Source organism: Triturus cristatus, chromosome 6 (genome assembly GCF_964204655.1).
Source record: "Triturus cristatus chromosome 6, aTriCri1.1, whole genome shotgun sequence".
Lineage (NCBI taxonomy): Eukaryota > Metazoa > Chordata > Amphibia > Caudata > Salamandridae > Triturus > Triturus cristatus.
Window position 1 is genome coordinate 512,516,949 of NC_140589.1, and position 26,594 is coordinate 512,543,542.

General features: G+C 43.2%; 1 protein-coding gene across 5 annotated transcripts in view; it reads left to right on the forward strand.

The window, feature by feature from the left end:
* RIMS1 (regulating synaptic membrane exocytosis 1) overlaps nt 1-26,594 on the forward strand; it is a 1,904,179-nt gene that overhangs the window by 1,145,143 nt on the left and 732,442 nt on the right. For 3 of the 5 annotated variants that reach the window (XM_085610935.1, XM_085610936.1, XM_085610934.1), the window contains 2 exons: nt 7,316-7,469; nt 7,618-7,689. In XM_085610935.1, the coding sequence (XP_085467061.1) occupies nt 7,316-7,469; nt 7,618-7,689 (226 nt within the window). The remainder of the gene's footprint in view (nt 1-7,315; nt 7,470-7,617; nt 7,690-26,594) is intronic. The other 2 variants (XM_085610937.1, XM_085610938.1) reach the window with 1 other exon arrangement.

Sequence of the window (26,594 nt, forward strand, 5' to 3'; positions counted from 1 at the left end):
TTGTAATGGAAAATATCCCTCGGAGAACATACAGTTGAAGATATCTTTGAGGTAATTAGCTGTTACCTAAGGAACCGAGTGGAGGACTTTTGGGGGGCTCGGGTCCCAGGGGGATATAGCTCTAGTCTGTTTAAGAATGGTCATGACCTGTATATCCGAAATTAGATTAAAGGTATTAAAGCTGGGGGTAGTAACTGCTGGAAAGCCTGAATCCCTTAGTCCCTCTGTGGTAGTGGGGGAGGGTCCCTTAGTGCGCATATCCGTCACCCGATGGTTGCAAGAAAAGGAATCCACGACTGCTTTCCCTTTTGCCTGAAAGTAGTCTGCTAGTAAACTGCAGAATTCTTGATCTATACCTGTGTTTATTTGTATGAGGAGTTTACTCAGCTTCTGAACTGTCAAGAATTGTTCTTTGGAGAAATTTAGGGAAGTCCTAATTTTAAAGGAGAAATAGAATTTTTTGGTGGTTAAAATTCTTGTTTTGTATTCCATGATGGCTTACTTATGAGTGATCTTGTCAACAGGATCGTAATATGTGCACCATTTTCTTTCCAGCCTACGACATGCTTGCTTCTGAAGTCTCAAACTATCATCAAACCATGGCTCGGTCCTTTTATTGGTTATGGTTTTAAAGGGGCTATAATATTTAGATTATCGGAGATTCAATTATGGTAAAGATTGGTGGCCTTGTCCAGGTCTGCTGGGAGAACGGGTTTAGAGTCGTGCAGATGGTTCTTAAAGATTTCTGGGGTAATTTTGTGCCAAGGGCGTTTCAGCGATTTGGCCCGGGTGAGGGTTACCTGCTCAATTATTGCTTCTGGGCAGATGCTGAACATTACTGCTGAGTGATCAGACCATGCAAGAGGGATAATAAAAGTGATTATAAGATACGGGTTATCTGGAAAAATTCCAATAAAGCGTTGCCAGCCTTATGAGTATGGCAATTCACTAGTTGTGTGAGGCCCACACTTCCCAGAAGGTTATTGAAGGCTGCAATGTCTTTAGCTGCAGTGTTTTCTAGGTGGATGTTAAAATCTCATAGGATGGTAAAGTCCAGAGACAACATTTTAATGTCAAACAGTTGATTGCTGTTGTGTAAAAAAAGCTGCACTAGGACCTAAGGGTCTATACAATATTACCCTGTTAAATGAATGTTGGCTGGCCAGGGCAATTTTGAAACCCAGCGCTTTACAGTTTGGTACATCTCGTAGGGGCTCAAAGGAGACTTTCAGATGTTCCTGAGCAATAATTTCTAACCCTCCGCCCCTTTTCAAAGGCCAGTCTAATCCGGAGATGGCAAAGACCGAGGGTACTGCCATGATGAGGTCTGGGTCAGATCCGGAGTCTGCCAAGGTCTCTGTTGTAACGAATGCCAGGTCCAGTTCTTGCGACTCTAAAAATCCGGAGAAAGTCAGAGTGTTTTTTATCGATGACCTAGCATTGACAAGTGTTACTTCTAGGCACCTGGAACCTAACTTTGCAGGGGTTAAAACGGTGGTTGTTAGTTTTGAGTTGGCATAGGAAGTAGTAGCTGAGTAGGGGGGAATATCTTTGATTTTAAGCTTTGTCAGCGAAAGACACCATCAAGTGTAACAAATGCTGTCAAATCTTGTGACTCCTCGGTGAACACCACCTGGTGATACTCTGGCCTAAGATCAAGTTTAGAAAAAACCTTTGCTCTACTCAGGGTAGATTCCATGTTGTCTATCCTAGGAAAGAGGTGTGGTGCAGTGGCCAGGGCAGCTGACTCCGGAACATGGGGGTTCACGTTTCGATCCCTGGTGCCAGAGAGGCAGGTTAGCCCAGCAACTTGTGACTCTGGGCAATAGCTTGCTTAATTTTCCAAACGTCCCCCAACACCGGGACACCTTTCCCGAGGTCGCTGTGCACTTTACAAATGCTGATATTTATTTAATTATTTATAACCATCCACCCAGATATTGCCTTTCCACCAGCATATAAAAAGGAAAAAAATATCTCTTCCTTGCAATTATACACAGAGAAAGACTTCAGACACAATGACGTAATGCTGGCATGAACCGCCTGTCCTCACACATGAACAAGTAACATCATTCAGGCTCGGGCCACAACTTGGAGTTTGGAGGTAATTGATCGGCACCACCATATTGTGTTATATGCTGACGACCTTCTGCTTTTTCTCCAAACCGTGGGGGAGGATTTCGAAGGGGCAAGTATCGGGAATATTAGTTAACTGGAAAAAATCCTGTCTCTTCCCTACGGTGTCGGGTAGAGATAAAATGGCCGCGGTGAGTCAAGTGATATGGGAATCAAGATTCCTCCAGTACTTAGGGGAAAAATCTACCATGACCCGGTGGGCCTTTCAAGGGGAATATCAGAAAGGCCATGCGGGGTGTTAAGATGAATATGGAGTTTTGGGCCTTGCCCAGATTGTTATATGTCTTTTCAGTTAATCTTATATTCATGGCTAATCTGAAGCAAGTAATGTCTTGGGTAGCTAATGGACGGCTGTGTTTATAGTTTTTCCCAGTGTCTATTCCTGATGTTCCATGCCGCCCACAAAAATTGGGCCAATACAAACTACCTGGCATAAATGTTCTTATTTTCAAATAACTCTGTAGGCTGATTTGACAGACCCAAAAGTAAAATGTAAAAGGATTAGATTTAGCCACAAACCCAAAGACTTTTGTTCTGCGAGCATAAAAATATAAAGTCTGTTGGGATGTCTAAGGTAAATGTATATATATTTATGATATTTCTGTCATCCAAACCCAGTCAAAAGGCAGCTGAGCACTGTACATAGTAAAAGTTGAGCATAAGGTAAAAAAGTAAGGGGATATGGAGCTGTGTTGAAAACGTTTAATGCATTGTGTAGTGTTCTTCATTGAGGTACATCTTCAACTCCCTAATTGGAGCCAGATTGGGGTGGTCCTCATGGATATGGAAATAGGATATGTCACCTATCTCACTCTTCATGCCTTTTCTCCTGCTCTTTTGCCTTTTATCACACTCTTTCTGCAACTTTTTTGAACCTTTTCTCTGGCTCTTTGTGCCTTTTCTCTCAATCCTTCTGTGATGTGTGTGCCACGTCTCTCGATCTTTGTGCCTTCCCTTTCGCTCTTCTTGCCTTTTCGCTCACTCTTTCTGCTACTTTTTTTGTGCCTTTTATCTCACAGTTTTTTGCCTTTTCTCACTCTTTGTGCCATGTCTTATGCCTTTTTTCTGACCTTTGCCAACTTGCTTGCTCTTTCTGTGACCTTTCTGCTGTGCCTTGCTATCTTCTCTGTAGGCCCCATCCAGTGTCCCTTTCCCACCCTCCCTGTGGCCTCGCCCTCCTCCCCCACTCCTTACCTGTTCCCCGATCTCTTTCTTTCCCTGCCATCATGCACATCTTCAGCCCTGTGCCCCTTACCCTTCCAGGGCCTACTTAATGGCGACCACAGCACAGACAAACCATTAAGCGGATGCATAGACCATCCCTCCCTGGACTTACCAGCGACCAAACATCTCCCGGTCAAGACCCTTGCAGACCTGGCTTCAGCGCTTTGAGCTCCTCCTCAGCCCCTGCACTCCTTCTCCCTACTAGGACCTACGTAATGGCAGACATGCCAGCACTAAAGAGAAGTCATCTGCTCTAGTCTGTGCCTGGACCACACCCAGTGCCAGAAACCCTGGCCCTCCCCCGCTCCACCACAACTCTTCCATTCTCCTTTCTTGGACATCGCACCAACCTCTGCTGGCTTGCCACACCACACATCACCTGCTTCCTCTGCCGCTCCACCTGCACCACCACTCCCACAACTCCAACCAAGAACATACCCACAGCACCCAACCCCCAAACACTCAAACACCTACCAACAAGCACACTTGCACCCCTCCCACACCAATGTCATGTTTACTCCTTAACCACCGCTTACTCAGCAAGCACGTTGTGTGAGATCTGGGACCTGCTAAACAACAAAGCCTCCTCTTCCTTACGGAAACATGACTGACCATAACTTCAATGCCAGATATCACTACCGCCATTCCTGCCAGATACAAGATCAACCGGCAATACCACTTCTGGAGGAGGAATTGCCATCATCCATAAAGACACCTTCAACTGCATTGTCTCCTCTGAAGTTGGAACAAACTATATGGAACACCTCAACTTTAAATTACAAACCACAGCTTGGGTGAACCCTAGTCTACTGCTCCTCAGGCCTCAGAGCCGAGCTTGCCAGCATTACGGACTTAATTGCCCCAGTCTTTGACTGCAGTGCATTCATCCTTCTAGGAGACCTCATCTAGAAAATTGGACTAAACCCACCTCAGCACCCTTCTCGCCTCAGAAACCTTTTACCAAACAAATGCATCACAGAGCCCACCCTCACTGATGGACGCATCCTAGATTTCGTCTTCACAACCTTCAACAACATCACATTCAACACACCAAGACCAGTCACCCTGACAGACCACTCGATAGTCAGTTTCACACTCAACATTCATCAATGTAGAAAATCTCCACAATGGGCTCAGTATGCCAACACTTGAACAACCTAACAGAGGTGGATTGGATGACCGTCCTCCACAGGTACAAACTGGAACCCATGGACCTCCTGGCAAGCAACATTAAAAGCTTCAAAAAATGGATCACCAGCTGGGCCAACATCCTGCCCCCCAGGAAACAAAGGCAAACCGCAAAAAGTAGAACACAAGCCAGCTGGTACGCAGAAGACCTCAGAATTACCAAGCAACCCTGCAAACACCCGGACAACATTGGAGAACCAGGAAAGGAGGAAGTGGAAAAAGACACTTTCAAAGCTACTCATAGAAGATACCACCACATAATCCAATAAACTTAGAGGAAGGCCCTAGTCGAACAAATAAATACCAGCTTCCACAGCAGCAAAGAAATATTTGCAATCATCAAGGACTTCTACACACTCAGAGCTGCCAGAGGCAACATCACCCCATTATAAGATCTGTGTAGTGAACTCTCAAACTTCTTTGGCAGCAAGATCACAGCTATAAACAGCAACTTCGCCCCACAACCGGACCACCCGACCCTCTCCAGAAGTCTGCATGTGACGAGGGAAGACAACAAATTAGCACAGAGAAAACCATAACAATCATGAAGACAAATACCTTTGGGGACCTGATGGACTCCTGCCCTCATGATGCAATTGACAAAGGCATGATCCCTATCAACGGTGACCTTACCCCCATCCTCAACACCTCCATCAGCACAGCCATACTTCCCGAACCATGGAAACACGCAGTCATCAATGCTGTCCTGAAGACACTCTCGACCGACCATAGGTCGCCAACAACTGACCTATATTCTTACTTATCTACCCAGCCAAGGTCTTGGAAAAAGCCATCAACAAGTGCCTCTATGAACACCTTGCTAAATTCCAGCTTCTCAACATCACATAATCAGGATTTAGACCCAACACAGCATGGAAACCACCCTGATAGCAGCAATGGAAGACATCTGGATGATTCTTGACAGGGGGAAAACAGTTGCCCTCATCCCTCTACAACTAGCAACAGCCTTCAACATCATCTCCCATCCCACTCTAATCCGACAACTACACTAAGCAGGCAACCAGGGACACACCCTTGAATGGATCTGCTCCTTCCTCGCATGAAGAAGAATCCAAATCATCTCCTGCTTGTTCAGCACAATGCTCTTCAACATCTACATGACTCCTATGGCCGACATCAAACGGTCTCACAAAATAAACATCCTTACAAATGCAGACGACATGCAACTTACTGTTCCTCTCATATGAAAACACCCAAAACCAGGAACAGGTTCACCACATGCATGATCGAAGTGGCCACCTGGAGGAAATTCAACTACCTCAAACTGAGTTCTACAAGATCGAAATGGTAGCCTTCAGGAAAGACGCCTAGTCATGGTACTTCTCATGATGGCCGTCACACCTCGTACCCACCCCTTACTCACAAGCAAGAAACCTCAGAATCATCGTTCTGCACCAACACCCTAAGGATAATGAAGAAAATCTTCAAGTAGCTATGGGACAACACCAGGAAAACGATCACCCAAGTCCTCATCTTCAGCAGACTAGATGATGGGAACACCCTGTGTGCAGGGATAACCAACCAGCTCATAAGAAGACTGCAGACCATCAAAAACACAGCAGTCAGACTAGTCCTCAAACTCCCACGCCAAGCCCACATCGCACCACCCAGTAGGTAACTCCACTGGCTCCCGATACACAAGTGCGCACAATTCAAACTCCTCATGCACACCTATGGAGTACTCCACAACCCAGGCCCTGCTTACCTGGCTAGCTTCATTAATTTCCACCAACCTTTTGGACACCTCCGCTCTGCCAGTCTCTCACTAGTATACAGTTGACGCATACACAAAAGCTGACGAGGAGGGCTGCACCTTCTCATACCTGGCTCTTAAAGCATTGAACGACCTCCCACAACACATCAAAGACTCCTCCTTTCTTCTTGACTTTCACAAGAAGCTGAAGACCAAGCTTTTTAAGTAATCCCTCCAAGGCTGCTCTTCCACTTAGAGAACCTGGATACCCTCACAGATGATTAGTGGGTTAAGAAAACAATGCTAACAGAACAGCAATCTAATTGACTTGGGCCACATTGTTTTGGCCTCTGGCAGTGTGGCTCTCCTCAAATGATATGTCCATATATTATGAGAATGTGCAAAGTCTATACTGTTAGCCTACCAGAATATATGCAAGAAGCCATTCTTTAACTTGGTGAGTGATGGCCTAGTTCCATTAAACAAGATCCTGGCACGTGGCTTTAATTTTGTGAACCCCATTTCTTGGTCTTTGGATACAGCTGTCCTGCTGTCTCGATATGATTGTATGTATTCAACTGGAGATTTTTTAAATGTCCAGAGTTTCCTTATGGATATATCCTTTGACGTGAGTGGCCTTTTGAGGAGAAGGTTGGCTCGTCCTTGAAATGTTTTTACAACAATAGAACTACGGCTCACTCCCCGAGACTGGCCTTCCCTGTGCCACATTAATGCCAACATTGTCGCAAGTTCTGTGGATTTACTAAGGCTGAGCAGTGACAACAATGACAGCCACCTGAACCCATGCAAATGCAGTAGCAAGTGTACCATTTCTTTCATGTCAGGGATGAATCTAGGAGGTGTCTTCATCATCATCATAAGAAAAGAGACAGTCCTCCTCACATAATTTTCATTTACTTCAGTTGCATAGTGACGCAAAACTTTGGAATAAATTAATAATATAAGCAACCAACTCTTCTGCATACACAGTTGTTAAATTCATTGTGATCATACGAGCAGACATTTAACAAAATCTGGTGTATTTTTCCTTAGATCCTCATAGAGTTGGAGACAGCACTTTTAGATGATGAATCACATTGGTATAAACTTCAAACGCACGATGAATCCTCACTACCTCTGCCTCAGCCATCACCATTCATGCCAAGGAGATATGCCCATGGAGAAAACTCGAACAAAAAATTACAAAGTGAGTACACATTACCATTGTTCTCAACGTATGTCTATGACAACAGTTGAATGATACTGTTTCGTTTGTGCACATTTGAAAATGCCTTTCTTTATACTGTGTGAAATGACCAGATGTGTGGCTATTTATTTGCCTTACTGTTGTACAGGATCTCAGCGAATCAATGATAGTGACATCTCAGATTTTGATGTTGATGATGGTATTGGAGTAGTTCCTCCAGGTGCGTGGGTGAATAGCATGGCCCTGTCTCTTTGTGCTTTTGCTTTTTTTCACTATCATTTTCTGGACCCGCAGGATGTTCATTTTTGGAAACTTAACATACTATTGGAAAAATCCAATACATTATTCAGTGGGTGCTTCTAAATTACAGATTATGGACATTTCCAATTGAACATGTCTGCTAAAATCAAAGTCCAGATGATGCACTTAACAATTAATTTGTTGTTAAAGTATGTGTACTGTAAATTCACAATAGCTTTAGGTTTCAAAGGTTTTTTTTTAGTTTTTTTTTTAGGACTGACGATACTTATTTTGCATTTTTAAGTCCATTGCTTGGCTTGTTTCCTGCTTGAGAGCTTATTGTGTAGATCTCCAGAAACAGTTATTAGTGCATGGTAGAAGTTGATGGAGCATGCTGCATGGTGTACTGCCTATTTAATTTTTTTTAAAGCTACTATAAAGTGTTTATACTATAAAAGAGTGTAGGAAAGCAGAAAGGTAAACGAAAAGCAAAATCAACCCCTCTCCAATTTGTTTCATATCTAATTGCAGCAGGATAGCAAAGGCAAGAACTTTCTTAAGCAATACGTTGTATAATTGTATTTAGCTGAAAACAGTGGCATACTCTCAGCCATAACTACACCTAAGTTTTTTTAAATCCTGTCTAAATCAGTGTAGAATATTTAAGGTGGAGCAGTACCTGAAAGAGTAATGAATAGAAACAATTTAAGAATATACATACATATGTTATTCTTTCGACCATATTTAATGCCTCCCTGTTGCAAAGTTGGTTATTTGTAGTGGTACATATATATGTACCACTAGCAATAAGGTCACTAACACATTATAGGGCTCAGAATAGGTCTCAGAAAACTATTCTCATGCTCAACCCATGGTAGCTTGGTTGCGAGCAGGCAGGCTTAACTTTATGAGAGGTATGTAAAGCATTTAAAAACACAAATTCAGTAAATAATTAAGACACAACACACAATAAAAAACCCAACACCAATTTGAAATATTTGTATCTTTAAAATGACATCAAAACGAAAAAAATATCCAATGTAGGAAACCGAATATGAATTTTTAAAGGTTTAGAACTATATAGTACATAGAAACTTATAGAGCCTATTGGGATATCTGGTAGCGCTAGTCCAGAACAAAGTCAAAGTTTCAGGCCAATTGCAATGGAGCAGTGCACGGCTACTCCTCGCGGTAGGCCTCGGTCAAAGATTTTACCTTTTGACTTAGAAACTTTCCCGGAGCTTTTTCTCTCAGGGTCCCTCGACTCTCTCCACCAACCAGGATTCATTGAGGGTTTGGCAGCTTGCCTTTCGACGAGCTCCCACTCAAACTTATGGAAGTCAGACCTCCAGAGCTTTCCTGCGGCACGAACCAAAGATCCAGGCTGGCTCGCAGTTGAAGGTGGGCAGCTTGACTCTCGTGGTTGGTATCGGTCACCTCATCCACCTTCACACATAGAAACTTTTATGGATCTTTTTCTCTTGGGGACCCTTGATGCTCTTCACCAGGCCAGATTCAGTGAGTGTTCGCCGGCTTGGGTTTTGACCAGCTCCTGGTGAAACTCTGGGAGTCGGACCTCTGGAGCTTTTCAGCGGGACAAACCTGGAAGGCAGGCCAGTTCGCGGTTGAGGGGCGCCTGTTTGGCTGGCCAGGACGAGCCGGTCTACTTATGGAGTTTATTTTTCAAAGTTGCTCCAAACTTCTCCAAACTTCTGGAATTTCTTCCTGGAGTTGCTTTGAGGGTCCCAGGTACAGTCAGTCAGAGTGAAGGGCAAGATTGGTGCAAATCAAACTTCCAGCATGAACCCTACTTGTTCTGTTGTTTCAAGCAGCAGATCTGAGAAGTTCTACCACTCTCACATACGTATTTAGTTTTCTCTGGGGTCACACAGGAGGGAAGTTCTGTCCAGTGAGATGCAGGGCAACAACCCAGACATGAATATTTCCTCCAAAGTGTGGCACAATGGTCTCTCAGAAAGTACCTCTCTCCAAAATTCAATATTGCTGAAGTCTCCGCAGGGACGCAAAAGCTGGCTAAACCAACCTGCAGGATGGCTCATCTCCATATTTTCCCTCTTTCTGGCACCTGCACATTCCTTCCTTAAGCCTGCCATCTGGCTGGGTTCAGAGGGGGTGGGCATAGAGGGACCTGGCTTTCTCTGCCTGCCCACCTGGGCCTTTTTTGCTCATTGTTTATGACTCCTCCCCCTTGCTTTTGTATTCCTATGTTGAAGAACCCTCTCCTCCCAGAATGGCTCTTCACCCCAGGTGCCACTTATCACTTACAGACAAGAAAGTCTTATAACTTATTTTCTGTACCTTTTAGGATAAATTCAACAATGGCATATTATTGCATTTATCAATACCACTCTCCTAAGTCCTTGAATGGTATTTTTCTGTGAAACCTAGCATTAGTTATTAAATAATAACTGATTGCCATGGTAACCTATGTGGCTGGGGATCTACTCTGGGGAAATGACCTGGGCAATTTCTATAAGTCCAGGGCTAATAAAACATATTTTATGAGGATCCTGCACCTGGAACAACTAGGGGAGACTTTAGGGGTTCTGAATATGTAAAAATATTATAGATCCTCACTCCACATTGCTCCTAACACATAGGTTGATTTAGGGACGCCCTTTACTGAGGGAAGTGAAATGTGCAATTTCACTACCCTCAAGGTATAGAAAACCTCTTTTAGATGACTCCTCCTTATAAGTACCTGATCACCCACCTCTGGGACACCTAGAGGAGATACTGGGGGTACCTAATATGCCAAATTATTGTAGTTTATCAGAGTTTAAGTGCCCCAAACACCAAAGTCTAGTTTGGACACAACTTATGTTGAAAACATCCCTGCAACACAAGGCTACTCTTAAACTGACCTCAGGCTTCAGCAGGGCACACATGCAAGCGCAGAAAGAGCTGCCGGACTCTAAACTGCCATGCCCAATTATATTATAGGGACCTAGAGGCAGATTTAATCCCCATGCCCTATTATCCATTAGGGCCTTATAGGGGAGGTAATGCCAATCATAGGGGTGCCTTATCTCATAGTGTACCCTAGTGTATGTAGGTGTTTTCACTGTATTTTAACTGTGTTTTCAGCATATCACTGGCCCTGGGCCTGGTGGCGAGGCCCAGTCACAGTCAGTTATCACCAGTACCAGTCAGCAAACAAATGGGGGTGCCCAGGGCACAAGGATGACTTTACAACATTCCCTAACACATTACAAGTCTTTTTTCGTCATCAAAGTTAACAATGTATGAATACTTCATTTGAATACAACTTTTACATTCAGTTATCCTTCATCCCCCCACCATTATTAGGAGGAGTAATTTCAACATATTCTGCAGTCTTTCAGGCCTATGTAGCCCTTGGCTTCAATTTTGAATAGAATATATCCTGCGCTGATGGTATCCACTTCTCAGACCATTATCTTCTGGAGGGCGTAAAGTAGCAGCACCCACTCACCAGGCACATCCTGTTTGGTTGTCATCCAGACACTTTGTTTCTCAGTTGTCTTCCAGGCACTTTGTTTCTCAGTGACAAGATATATTTGTCAATTTCCCTTTGGAGGTCTCCCATTGATGTACTTTCGCGTAGTGGACCAGTGGGAGTTAGGCTGCAGGTCCCCCGGTGGAGAGTTCCCTTGTTTTGCTTTCCTTCAAGTTTAGGTTAGGCGGCAACGTTGATCGGGCAGGTTGTTGGTATGGTGCTCTACACTGTGAAGTCATAACTCTGCACTTCAGGAGGTCATGTTTGATATGACCTCGAGCTGTTGCTGAAAATCCGTGGAGGATTTGACTGGGGAGTGGTAGTTGGTCTCAGTCCCACTTATGTTCCTTGATTAGGCAATGCTGCTTCTCTAATCCGGATGTGTCTTCTGGGCTGGGTCCATCTCAGACATGTGGCTTGTGCTCCTCGATGATGCTATTTCTATGTAGTTGTACAGACCTGATGCAGAAGGTCATCCTCTCCACATCGATGCCAGAAGTTGGGAATGGTGTAGGTGTTGAGTTCCATTCACAATATATGTCAAAGGCCCACTTTTTTTTTTTGTTGTGGCTCAACTTAACATTGATATTCTGACCCCTTTAAAGAACCTTCTGTTAGTAAAGGCAAAATTGGTAAATTTGAAGTGCCTTCTATGTTACATTTCAGCTACATCAAATTTTTAATTCTTAGGGAGTGGAAGGATCTGGATAAGTATTTTCTGTCTATGTTTATGACCAGGATGTATGCCATTGTCAGTGAGGAAAGAGGACTTGCAGTTTCTGTTGCTGCGGGTGTTCTGCTGCCCAAGCTGACAACAAAGGTGTCAGTGACAGCAGCGGGCAGGTTCCTAGAGGATCTTGCTGTTCTCAGTTTTGTGAGGTCCAACCCCGTTTTGATGAGAGCTGAAGTATAATGTTGCACAGTCTCTTAAAAAGGACTCCTCAGACCAATTTGACATAACGCAAGAGGAGACAGATGAGGAGACAGATTGTCCTGGTGTATTTTATATGACAAGAGGAGTTTGGTGCACATGTGAATTTTTGATGTTAACTTCATTGCTGCTGCTGCTTTTATGGGTCACACATATAGGTCTCAACGTGCAAGAGTAACTTCTTCAAGGATTGGAAAACATATAACACCTAGAATATTTTACTGTTGCAAATATCTTTTTTGGCGTCTGAAAGGTTTTTGGCCAGGCAATATACATATCCATTCCATAGGAAGTTCTTAGTGCTGTTTGCTAGGCCCAGCACACGCGTGCATCCTCTTCTTGTAACTATGGACACTTCAAGTGGCAGTATGGACCACCAGTTTTCAGAGGTAACTCACATTTGCAGTTGTTACAGTTGTCTTCAGTGGGTGGATATCATTATGTCTTCAAGGAGCCTTGACTTGTATGTGTGTTAGACAACCTGGTGCTTTCTTTTGTGGCTCTAGAGTATATGATGGAACTTAAGCAACAGATTCTGGATTTTGAATGACACCTTAGCTTCAGAATATGGTTTTTCAGAGGTGGGAAGCGAGGTGCATGGGGAGAGAAGTGTCTCTGGCAGCAACATTGCAGGATTGCTGTCCAAATGAGAGTTTCTTTCTTTTCTGACCCAGGGTATTAGGTGTGATTTCTACATAATAATAATGATTTTTAAAGTGTTAAGAGATTTCTGATTGGTATTCTATCTCCACAACTTCAATCATCAGGTTGTGTTTCAACACAGTAACTTTGCACCAGTTGAGTGTGATGATTACAATGACTTCCTCACATCCGTTGGTCTAGGACACCTATAACGACATTCCTAGTGTCATTGAAAGTTTCTCTGGTTTGCTGTATGTGGTCCGTTTCAGACTCAAATCAGCACTAATCTTTAGATAATGTCATTGATGGAACAGCGTAGAACCTACCAGTCTTGTTCCTTATTAGCATTGCAGGGCTTTAAGTGGGGTAGGTAAGACCTGACAGTAACTAAAACCTGACCTTGAAACCGTTCCCTATTGGGCCCTATATTCATGTCCCTAGCGTGACAGGAAAATACATTGATGAATTTCAGAACAATTAAAGTAAGAACCGTTAAGGTTACCCATTTCAGCTATGCAGTTGTCATGACATTAACATTTGACATTTTACTTAATCTTGGTTCACTTTTTACAGGATGTCGTGTACTCTTGGTGTCTTTGTGGGTTTAGGATCTGGTTGGGTGTTTTTAATGGGTGACAACTGAGACCACTAGGTTTGAGTCTGAAGGCAGGGCAAGTTTTTCACAGTGCTTGTTAGTGGGTCTTTAAAGTGTTTGGAAGACATGCTTATCGAATCCTTGGTCACTCTGCAGGGCGCACAGAGCAATAGTCATGTGTGACAATTCTAATTGTGATTCTATGCAAATGAGTGTGAAGGTGGTACACAACTGTCAAAATATTAACAGGGCTAAAGTAAAAGAAAACAGTGTGCTTACTGGTGAGTGGGTGTGTTTGTATGTGCGGGAACGGCGAAGTAAAAGAGATGCAAGGGAGTACATGGGGCTAAAGAGGAAAGAGATGAGATGTGAGATATACAGACTGAAGATGTAAGAAACATATGAGGGTGAGAAAGGGTTTAGGTCTTTAACAGTGAGAGACTAGAGAGGGACAGTGGTGCACAGGGAAGAATGGGAGTGATTGAGACTTTTCAAAGACTACTAACCCTTCCACAAACCTTAGCAATGTTTAATTCAATCTCATTTTTTCACAGTATAACCATTTTGAATTCAAATTACTCATTTATCCGATACGGCTAATAAGCATTGTCAAAGCCAGTAGGTTTGTTTTACAGGCATGGCTTCTATTGTGTGGTATATCTGGATGCAATAGCAGAAAGCTCACACAGAGACACCAAAATAGTGGTTGGGTGGTGCGCTATGGGAAGTATAGGATTTTAGTTTAAATATTGTAAGCCACATCCTTCTTTACATATACCACACCTCTTCTAAAAAGTACACATCTTAAGCTACGTCCCATTTAGAGCACCCCACCACACTTTTTTCATCCCACTTAAATCTCTAGATAGTGCTGAACATGTTCATTGCTCTGGTTGGTGCTGAAGTCAGTAGGGGTAATGGGCAAAAAGATATGAAAGAAGATTCACAGGAGATTACAGTGGTTTGTAGTCAAACACACAAAAGGTGATGGGGGGAGTACTTGCAATTTGTCTAACTGCTGGCAATGCTCAAGGTAGCATTCCAACCCATTGTTCTTTTGCTCACCATGCCACCTCTGTTTGATCCCAGCCATATGCAAATCAGTCTTGACCCTGCTACTCATGGGAACAGTCCTGCCTGAACTGCTAGGCCAGGTCCTCCTGAACCGGAACACACACAACCCAGGACAGGTTTTGCCCTAGTGATGTGCTCATCAGCTGGGTGCAGCTTGGTTCCAGTAACACAGTGGGCATGGGACCCACGTCGGGGCAGGTTTGCACTCTGGTTTGTAGTCATCCAACTTATCTCACCAGATGGAGGTTCTCTTGGATTATCTGCAGTAGCTCAACAGCAGCCTTTTTTATATACTAAACAGAACATGAGTGCGCTGTTACTTTATGCTCTTACATCAACTTAAAATACCCACAGCTTTTTCATTTACATGAATTTCACATAAATTATACAATTCTACAGGACACAGTTTACTCTAGTAACTGATGCACTAAGGTAAACATTCAACAAATCAGTGGGACAGTACCTTTATCTTGTTAGAGCCAAAAATCATCATGAGACAAGTTTTGTTTCAATGTCCTACAGTAGTTAAGGCTCCAGAATTTGAGACACTGAGCAGAAACAAAGGTTCACACAATATCTGCATATAATACAGGTGGGACCCAACAGACAGTTATAGCCCAACTTTGAGGGTGTGACAGAATTCCAGTACGCAGGTGCAAAGGACATTACAGGGGAGCAACAGGAGTTCCAAAACCCAAAGTAGTAATGTGTATCTCTCCTTCCCTGTCACTAACCTGGGGCCTCTGAAGACAGAGCTGACAAAGGTTGAATAATTCCAAGAAAACAAGGAAAGTTTTTGAGGTGACACTGCAGAAGTAATCTCAAGCTGCAAATCAAACAGAAAAACCTCTTGGAAGATGTTCTCCATATCTTGATTGAAGATAATCTAGATTGGGGTGCCCAAACAGAGGAGCATAGATGAAGAGCAGCGACCAAGCAAAGGCTTTCTCTTATTAACAAGGAGTTAAGCCATTCACCTGGCCACACCCTAGACTGCATGATCCTAAAATCCTGCAGTAAATCTTTGAAGCAGGATTCACACTGCTGATGTGGGGGGGGGGGGGGGGCTGGTACATCCACAATCGTGGGTGGCATCACTCTTGTCATGTGGCATGGACACCATCCTAAGTGACAGTGTCCTGAGCAAGGGCTAGAAGAGGTGGCCAGCATTATCCAGAACCAGAGAAGGATGTGATTGGATGTGAGAGCCTATGACAGGACTCATTGAGCTCCTCACTCACTCTTGGCAACTCAATGGCTTTTCTCGATTTTGCTCAGCATGCCCTTCCTGTGAATATCAGAAAATAGTATCACTATCCCTCTAATTTATATCTGCTCTGTTTATGACGGGGTAAATTAGTCCTTCCAAAGCACTGTGTTCTGAGTATTCAGATTGTTTGAACTAATTTCTACTATTTTGCATGTCTCCTGTTCAGGGGCACGTGGTCTCCATGTTTCCTAGGGTGAAAAGCTAAATGAAGCATCCAATGTCTTACATCCTAGAACAGTGGGATCCAGTCTCTGATCTATATGAGTTTTTCTTCCTCAGTCAGCTCAGCTGCCAGCTCCAAAGATGGTTGCAATCACTCATTCTGAAATGGAAAGTCTCACTGGCACCCAAGAGTCCTTTAGCAATGAAAATCAATGCCACTGGCTCCATTTCACAGTGTTGAAGCTAAAAGGTTAGGGCTGCAGCATGATGGTCTCTCTCTCTGGCTGCTGCAAGAGAAATGCAACCGTCTTGCTATCTCTCTGCTAGATGGACTTACAATCACCACTGTGTGTGTTTTCAGACTTTGTGTCTTAAATAGAATTTGTAGTCTCAGTCTTTTTTTGTCTCCTCAGGTGCTGGATTCTGTCTTGGATATGTTTCTCAAGGGCTGTCTGTGGCTACCTTGAAGGTGCAGTAGACTGCTGTCCACAATCTCCACCCTTTTTGTGAAACCTAATGAGGTCCTTGGTGGAGGGTGAGCTGTCAACCCTAAGGTCACCCAAGAAGCCACTGTAGTTGAACCCTTCCTCAAAGATTATGGTTTCGTAGTGGGATTTGAGAATAGAGCTGTTAATTCTCCAAGGTCCTAATTTCAAACCTTTTGTGGATAACCCTTTATATCTTCTGAACCACAAAATGATCTTTCATATGGCAATTTCTTCTCTGAGGGATCTGGGGCATATGAGGGTGTTTGGTCAATTTGGCTCCAAATCTTAGGTTGTGTTTCCTGACTTTTCAGTGTGTGTGTGTTTGTGTGTGTGTGTATTCTTTAGAGCTGAAGGGTTTGATAGTCATGAAGACTACTTGAAAGCATTTTCCTCTGGCAAGGGAGTTCAAGGCTAGCCAGCCTCTGTTTGCCGCCTTTGGAGCTGATCTTAAGGTATGACAATTGGCAAGGTTTGGGTGCGTTTTGCTTGGGAATATCCATGGTGTAGCTTTCTCTTCCTCTTTTTGTTTCCACCTTGTTCCATGGAGGGGTAGCAGTTTCTTGGGCTTTCCCTACTGGAGTCCCTTAATGGATCTGTGTCTGGTTGTTCCTGAAGCTTTCCCTCTTCGTTTTTATTTCATTTTCTCCTATTAGTTGTGGATGGGCCCGACCTGCAGAAATCTGTGTTGGCTTTTGTTCTGGTGTGATGTCTCTTGTGCTTGACGGAAAATATTTGCAGATGTTGTAGACAATCCTTTTGTACTGTTTCTTCTCTTTTCATGTATGTCCCCCGTCATGTTGAAAATTTGGCTAGATTTTCAAAAGTAATGAATGTAAAGGTGAAGGATGGGTAAGGTCTAGATTACATTTGGCAATCTCCATTACACTCTCCCTTCTCTTGCATAGCACATTCATTAGTGGTTGGGGGAAAAGGAACTCACTGGGACTTGACTACATGTCACAATGTGCCCATGTTGGTGTTCCCCTGCCACAGGTCCTCTTAAAGGCGAGTGGTTTGAGAGGAGGATACAATCACTATAGTAAAGAGTGTGTGAGAATCTGGAGCCAGGTAATTCATAGTTTTGCTGGCAGGCAGAATGCCTGAAAAGTGATGAATTGAAGGAAGTTTAGCTAATTAGGATTTATAGAGTGCTGGCTGCCCTCCATAGGGCTTCTCAGGGCTAAGACTTCACGTACTACAGGACAGTACAAGGAAACCATCAGTGTTAGAACAGCCAGGTCTTACTGCATTTTCAGAAGTTTTCTTCACTTTGGCATTATTGCAGGTCTATATTTTGGGCACTAAACTCTAAAACAGCGCCCCCTGCCTAGCACAGTTTATCAAGGGGTCTTGGCCAGCCTCAGGTTGGAGGATCTTAAAGTTCTGGACGAACATTATGGCTGAGTTTAACACCTGAGGTAGCACAGCCCGCATTCACAAAGGTCTAATATGCAAAGCAGAGGGTTTTACATTTTATAGGTTTGTCCAGCAGCAGCCAACGCAGAGCCCATAGCTGAGACATAATAGGTTGGTGTTTGGGGCTGTGGTCCAGAAGGTGTGCTGCTGCATTCTGAATTATTTGAAGTCTCCCTAATGATGCCTGAGTGATGTCCAGATATATAACATTGCCGTATTCTAAGCATTATGTTATTATGCCTGGACTATGTTTTTTTCAGTATTTGCCAGTGGCATCTTAAGAGACCAAAACATCATGCATACACTGCTCTTATTTGGTTGTCATGCCAGATTACCTTCCAGACAGACACCCACATTTTTCACTTCAGATTTGGGGGATAGAAGAGGACTTCGTGCCACTATTGAGGGCTCCAAAGATTGGGCTGGTTCTGGACTACAAGAATCTCAATTTTACTGTTATTATGCTTCAGGAAGTTGAGGCCCATCCACTCTACCACTGCTAACAAGCAGTTCTTGGGTTGTGAAGGATTGCTGCCTGAGATTGGAATAAGCATGGGGTAATCCTCATTAAAGATAAGGTGAACAATCCACAATGTCTGCCAAAGGGCAAACATAAATCTTAAAAAGCTATTGGTTGCAGCATAGCTGAAAAGAGATTTGTTGCCACCTGGAAGGAACAAAAACTCCAGGAAAGATCTGAACTATTGTGGAACCCTATTGCAGACCCCACTCTTCTTCAGTCTCCCAATGAGTACATTGTGTGATGCTGTGTCAAAGCGGTGTTCAAATACAGCAGTCTTAAGTGCAGCTGAGCTACCTTGATCAACAGTCCATCTGAGTTCTTTTGTGACTGCTAAGAGAGCTGACTCAGAGCTCAGTGCAGGGGTGAAAGCCAGACTGTGAGGAATGCAAGATGTTGTGCGATTCAAGGTAGTTAGACAATAGCTGGGTAATATATTTTTCCAGAGTTTATTCCAGCAGCAGTAGAAGAGAGATGGGGTGGAGTGAGAGTGTAGATGAGATCACTAAATATATGTTTGCCATTACTATTTTGTGTACTAGATTGAAATCATTCCTACAGACCTAACTTTGCTCTACATGTACCCACTCATGGTTTCTATCATCTTTCCAATTCTGTTAAATTTTATTTCTGGAAAAAAGCAGGAGCAAGCAATCATAGATCAACATCACCTCACACACGTAAGACACCAGTAAAATCATTACGTGTATTGCAGGGTCAATGCAATCAGGTAACATATCCCAAAATATGACATGTATAGCCATTAATGTAACATTAGCCATTCTAAACATTCTGTTTTGTCTTTTTACAGTTACAAAAGAATTGATACAAAGTCATAAAAGTGATAAAAGTGAAACACTTCAATATTCTTTCCAATATTTTGTGACTTTATTTCATTTTTTTCAGTAGATTTTTATGGTTTTTAATGCTATTTCCTAACTATAACATCCCTGTAATCTTTGTTTGTTTTCAGTGAATTTCTAGGGTTAAACATAAAGTAATTTTTAATTACCATACGTTAATCCAACTGCTGCCACGTGCGGGGGTGGGGGGGTTGTCCTCAGGCCCTGCAGTCAACCCCACACCTTTGGTCCTGCGCAGCAGGGGGTTGGCGGCAAGGCCTGTGGCCAGGCCATGTGGCTAATCCTCCAAAGGCACCTAAACCAAGAGGGGAGCAAGCAGCCTCCCTCCTTGTGCCGATTTTGGCACCTAGGACCCCCTCCCCCAGAGCCTGGCACAATTTGTGGGGGAGGATCCCACTGCCCAGGCTGTTTTTGGCCCAGGAGACCCCATCCCTGGGCCCACCATAGTAATTATGGGCAAAGGGGCATGTGACCCCCCTGCCTGGGACGGTTTTGGCCTTGGGGACCCAGGGACCCAGCCAATAAAGATTAAGTGCCCTGATGGCCACCAAGGCCGCACAGCCCTGTGGACAACCACCTCCCTGAGGCTAACTTAAATATGGAGTGCGGGTCCACGCAGACACCCCATGTGCCCTGGAGACCATCGCCTACCCGGGGCATATTTTCTTTTTATAAGGACGGGGCCATGCGGCCCCCACGCAGGCCATTCTAAGCCCCGGAGGCCACTACCTCCCTGGTGAACTGTGCAAACAAAAGGAGAGGGGGGGCACTTGGCCCCCCTCCTGGAGCCATACATGTGTCGGGACTGCCACCCGCCAGGGCTGGCTTCTGCTATATCCCAGCGTGCCCACCCCCGGGACATAGTTTACTTTTGCTTGGCGGAAGCCTTGACAGCTCTCATCAAGCAAAAGCAAGCACTCAGGTTCCAGCGAGCGAGAGCTGTCAAAGTGCTCCATCTTTTTCCCTGCCTAGACATGCGGGCAAGGAAAGAGATGAAATATTTGCTACTGCATGGAGGGAGCTGCCTTTCCAGCTCCCTCTGTGCAGCAGAAAAGCCAGCTCCTGCAAGAGGCGGGGAGCCAGCAGGGACTACAGGGGCATTCAGACACCCCCACGGCCCCCAACGCTGGTGACTGGGTGCCCTGGGTGGGCTCCAGGGCACCCAGCATTACAAGGCAGTGCCCCAGGGGATAAGGGAGCCCTAAGGACAAAATAGGCCGGGGGAGGGGGCTTTAGAGATATACTGACAATTGGAAAAGTGCATTTGTGATTTGCCTTTAACTTTAGTGCTGTTTGATGAATTTGTGCAAAGTTAGGTAGACGGTTAGCATGTTCAGCTTGCTCTTTGATATTTGCACAAATTCATCAGGGGTACAGTTAAAAGGGGTGACAAAAAGCGTTATTTTGCTAATAATCATGGGATCATTTAATGAATGCTATTGACATTATGCGGGATTTAGCATGTTTAGTTTTCTGAAAGTATGGTAAGTTTCTTGCAGATCCATCAGGGGATGTCAAAGTTTGACAGCAGAGTAAAAACATTTTCATGCGGTTATAACATTGGTACTGTTTGAGGATTCTACATGAGATTTGTTAGACCAATAAGCACAGGGTCAGGGATAAAGTGAAAAAGAAAGTCAATTTTGTTTTATATGTTGATAACTTTTGCACAGTTTTATTCATCTTTACAACACTTGGAATAGCACTGACTGTGCATAGCTTACTCTTGATATTTTGATTTATGTGCATACCCATCAAGGGGGCACATTTAATCGGGTGGTCAGTAATTCAGAATTTACATTTTTAACTCACACAGGAATCCTTGCTATCGGCTACTCGTTGAAGAAGCCTACCTCAAAGTTATTAAGAAAACAAAAAATGCCTTTTAAATGAAAACACTGCTCTAACCATAAATACAGAGGCAATATTGACGCACCTATATCTGTAATTTGTGAAAACGTTACTCTTTTAATGTGGGCACCCCTGTTTTATGCTGATTGGTACTGCTGGTGTTTTAACTCTCACACTGGATCACTGCTGTCCAAGCAACAGTGTATGTGCTCTGACCCCTAAAGCATGGTAAATTTGGCTCATCTGTAATTGATGTGTTTAACCCTGCAGTAAGGGTATAGGGTATGGTGCAGGAAAATACAAAAATGGCATGGGATGTTAGATTTCATCCGCAGCTGTAGCACATCTTGTGCAATCCACTAGAATGAGCAACAAAATTTGGTTTCAGGTCTAACTGTGTAGCATGACTCCTCCAAGGTTCAAAACTACAGACAAACTTGTCAAAATAATTATTTTTAACAGGAAAGAACCCTATCCGGAAGCATTAAATATGTCACACTTAAGTAGTCCCTGTACCCCAGAAGGTAAAGTGCATAGTATTTAAAAGAGGTACATGCAAAAATGTATGCTTTTCATGTACATACAGTGACTTGCTCCCAAAAGCTATGTACAATTTAAAGGGCTGTAGCTGTTCTATGAGAGTTCAGGATACAATCTTAAACACTGTTATCTCCAGTATGTAACAAGCTCCTAGAGTAATTCAAACACAATCTTTTATATTTATTTAAGATTCAATTGAGTGGTAAGTTGGATATTTAATAAATAAGTAGAAAAAGCTGACTTTTAAAAAGTTCTGCTTTATCTTCACTAGCCAACATAGGCTGCTTACCATTAATCTGCTGGCAGATGGCCCTTCCAGTGTTTCCCCTTACTAAGGCGTGAAAACTGTTCCCAGTGCAGGAGCAATGGCTTTAGCCTCTTCGCATGAATAACTGGGTGTGAAGCTTGTGACCTGGTATTTGACACGCTGCTCGATTTCTCCAAGTCAACAAAGCGTGTTCTGTTACTTGGTAACTCTTACTTCTTCCCAGCCTTGGGAAGGTTTTAGTAATAGGAGTGGCGTTTCTGGATAAATACTGGGTATCCACATTTGTCTTTAGTAAGTTAAGTAAGTAAGTAACCATCTTAAATAGAGCGCGTATACTAGAGCGTCTTAGCTCTTTTTGTGTTGCAATGGACCAACTCATCTGGGAATCAGAGAAGATTCTCAGAGTACAAGTTAGATTGGGTAGAAGGATCTGTGTTCAGCCTTCTACCTGGTAAACAAGCAGGGCTGCCAACAGCAGCTCTATTCTTCCCTTTTCTTTTCTTTTGGCTCCAACAAGCACTTTGCATTACAGTTGGTGGGAGCCCCGGTTTGTAAAGGTAATTCAGCAGTGTTTAGTAGAATTCCATGAACTTATCCTTGCAAAGATCCCAAGCTGTTCCATCTCAGCTGTTTCTTTATATTCCTTAAAGGCACTACATTAAAATGGTGGAAGTGACCCGTGGACGTCGATTCATCAAAATACCAGGGGTGGCAGAAGTGACATCACATGCCATGTGACCCATCCCAATGATGTCACAGAAAGTGACATTGCAAGACATTTGACCTGATGACATCACAGGAAGTGACATTGCATGACCTTTGGACCTCATGAAAACAGAGGCGGTGACATTGCATTACCCTTGGCCTGGTGTTATCACAGGAAGTGATGCATCTAACGTTTAGTTGCTTCCATCACACAGAGGCTGGAAAATCTCTGCAAATACAAAAGAACTACCCTATAAACAGACATACTTCAAACCCTATTGAAAATGCAGCTACATACATTGTTTCAGGTAGTATCTTCAGAAAATCAATTAAGATAATGTAACCTATTAAATAGTGTACGTCAAAGGAAAATAACCTAGTCAAGTTGAAATCAGCCATTGTCAATATCAAATAACATAAAATGGGAAGGGCCTATAATATTTTTAAAAAAATCACTTTATCATTTGTTTTAGAAAATAGGAGTACATGTATTAAATATCAGTGTTGTAACATAGATAACAGTGCTATTTAATGAAGGTCAAGTTCTTCCAGAAACCTTCCTTTCCATTACATCGTATACATACTTCTAAACTTGTGGAGCCATTGAACTTTTTCAGGATTATTATCATTAATTTCTTCTACAGAAAACATGCACATCGCTGGTAAAGTACTTGTGTTGATCAATAATATGCTTGTTCTGCATTAGCATACCTTACAAGCAACAAACATCTTACCTAACAGCCAGAATGCCCAAAGGTATGAATGCTTGCTTTACAAATGCAAATGTTACAGTCCAGATCTTAAAATCACTCCATTAATCACTGCTCCTAAAGCAAAACTTTCTACATTTTCAAAATCCATTGCACACACATACTGAGGCAATAAATCATACATGTGTAAATCAGTGTATAGAAAATGCTACATAAACCAAAGGAGAGTACAAGGTGTAGGACACACATATCATCCATACGGGTAGGCACTTTTCAAAAGTGCTTGGTCTGGGGAAGCACAAGCAAAAACTCAAGATTCAGAATATAACACAGTGGTTAGGGTTGACTTTAATAATATGAATTTATTCCTACATAAACAAACCTCTCTTATCAACATCACAATCGAAAGATTGGGGAAAAAATATAACTTTCTAACCTGTACCATGCAGGTTTCATGCTGCACTTAGATGGCATTTCATAGCTCATTGTGATAGATTACAAATGTTACTTATGAATTGCACAGTAACAGCAGAATATCTGTGACAAAAGCAGTAACATAAAATATTGTTCTTTTATATGCATGGTACACGTTCTTTGCAGCAGGCTTATTAACCCTCTTCACTATCTTAGATAAGTAAAAACTGCCATTGGACATAACTCCCACTTCTCTTCAGCAGGTACATTAATAAATCACCAGAGTTAACCTGACATTTTTATTGTTGCCCAGAAACTGCTGAATATACAAAGAACTTTGCCAAGCTGTTAAAACTGCTGCACTGCGACAAAACCAGCCATCATTAACAAAACCTGCCCCCACCCTTCCAGACTCCAGAGGAAATGCCCGCCTGATGCCCTGCACGGCGATTCCGGCCTTGGTGGTGTTCAAAACAGATGATGTCTTGTTGGCCAGTTCTCCAGCACTGCTGTGGATACACAGATGTAATTTCCAACATAAAAAATGGCAATTAGTGTGTTATTCACATTGCCTAAACAATGGCTCGACCGTTAGAAGGGTTGAGCCTGAAATGTGTGCTCTTTAACAATCATTTCTGAAGTTTTGCTGGGCATTTGAAAATCTTGTATCAACTCCAGAAACAGATACTCGTATGTTACTTTTCTTGTTGCTTCTATTAGAGGTTTGCCCATGGCCTGCAGCTCACAGGAGTCACAACGACTTGTACCATCACAAGGAGAGTCGGGGAGTCGAGCCTCTAGTCAAGTCGATGTGGTGACTCAGTTAGTCTCACTCTCACATGGCCTCACTTGCCCTGCAACCCGCCCAAGGTCCGACTGTCCGACTCAGTCAGAGAGTGACAATCAAGAGAAGCACATACCGCATTAGGCACCACGTCCTCTGCAAGGGTAGGATGCAGTAGGTACACACTTTCACTTACACACACATGCTGTTAGCTGCAGCACGTGTAGTAGTCACTGCCCAATAATGCCCAACCATGCTGTGCACGCTGTGTGCTCATTCGCTCAGCTTCCTCGCCCAGGCCTTCAGTAGATACATACTGTGTATCAAATTATGGACTGCACCGGCTGGCCTGGCCTGGGGTCACCATAGCAATGAATTAGACTAGTTCTTTTCCACAACCTGGCCCAGCTTGCAGGCCATCATGATGTCTCTATAGACAGAGCTTAAGCACAGCAGTGTAATCATGGGCTGCTCACACAGTGGCCGATTTTGTGCCACAAGAACACTTGCCAAGGCTGACCAACAGCCAGGGGGCACAAGTAAGGTGGCAGGGGTCGCAATATGTGGCTTGGGGGTTCCAGTTATGACCCCCGGCCCACCCATAATTGACGTCCATGAGGTGACCCTCATGTCTGCTTGGTTCCCTAAGCTTCCTAGGCCCGTCCTTGGGATTTCCCATAGTAATCAGGAAGTTCGAGGGCTGCTGGTACTGACCTGGTGTCTCCCGGCATACGGAGAAGAAATGAAGAACCTTTCAAAAATCCTTATTTGTGACATTTTTACTACCAATCTAAGTTTGCCATTGAAGTAGGCTTCTTCTTTGTGGTAAACTCTTGCAAAATGATATCAGTACCTGGTCTTAAACTGATATACATGGATATGCATACTAAGGATAAACCAACCTTATAAGTGGAAGCTGCCTTCCGTCTACTATGCAGTAAGGCACTTTGGCTGCTGTTACTCCAGAGCACAACGTCCATGTTTCACTTCTGAGTATTATGATCCTGATCCTTGCATGCTGTAAGGCATTATCTACAAGTAACATGCTTAATGTTAAAGAAAGGCCTAAAACATGCCAGAAATGGTTTCAAACTGGTATGTTAATATCAAAGTGTGACATGCAATGCTGTAAAGCTGCTTACGAACCGTGCTCTGTTTTGTGAAATGCTACACTGTTGGTGGTGTATAGCAGCACTTCATCTCACATTCGGGATTGACATTTGTCATATTTTTGACATCGGTTTACCTTAAAGTCAAATATGCTTATTTGTATTTGCCAACACCAACTGGCATAAATGATTTTATGTTCCATGCATTGGAGCAAATGTTAAAGCATTGATAGGTGTTTAGCATGCTCTCAGTCCAAAAGTAGCAGCAATCTAGGCCCATAAAAATGAAAAGATTAGGAGACACCAACAGAAAAAGAGGGTTTCCTAAAGTAATATATTCATATTTATTCCTCCTCGAAAGTTAATGCCACTCAAACTCCAGCCAAAACGATGATACTTCTTAAGTCATAGTTTTTCATTCCAATAAAGTAGGGGTGCAGTGACAGGGAGAGATGAGTTGCCTGAGGACAACCTCTGGATTTAGTCCATTACTGAACATTTGTAACTGCTCTCTGGAACATATTTATTGCCTTCAACATATATAAAAGTTTCCATTTCGCCATTTAGATTTTTCTGAGGAGAGCTGTTCTCTAAATCAATCCACTAGCATTTTAACTAGATTCTTCAGACGTTTGAACCCTAGGTAGATCCACATATGTCATGTTATGTTATGTTATGTTATGTTATGTTATGTTATTATCACTTATATCGCGCACCGCTAAAGTGTTGTGTCTCTGAAATCCTGTCAGCAATTTTTTCTCATTTTCCTTTAGCCTCCTTAACATTGGCTAGATGGTTAATAATATTATTCCGTTGTTTATTGCTGTGTTTGCCACGTTCCATATTTTATTAAGTCGTTTGGAAGAGGTCGTTGTGGGAGTAGGCACTGCAACTAACGAAGTAATCACAACAGATTTTAAGCGGCACGTGCAGAATGGTTAGAGTTAAATAACTTTAAGTCTGACAGTTTCAGAGAGCAAGCACAGACATTTAAAAAGAAAGGTGGCTTGCAGCTGGAGTATGACTGAAACGAGAACGGTGCAC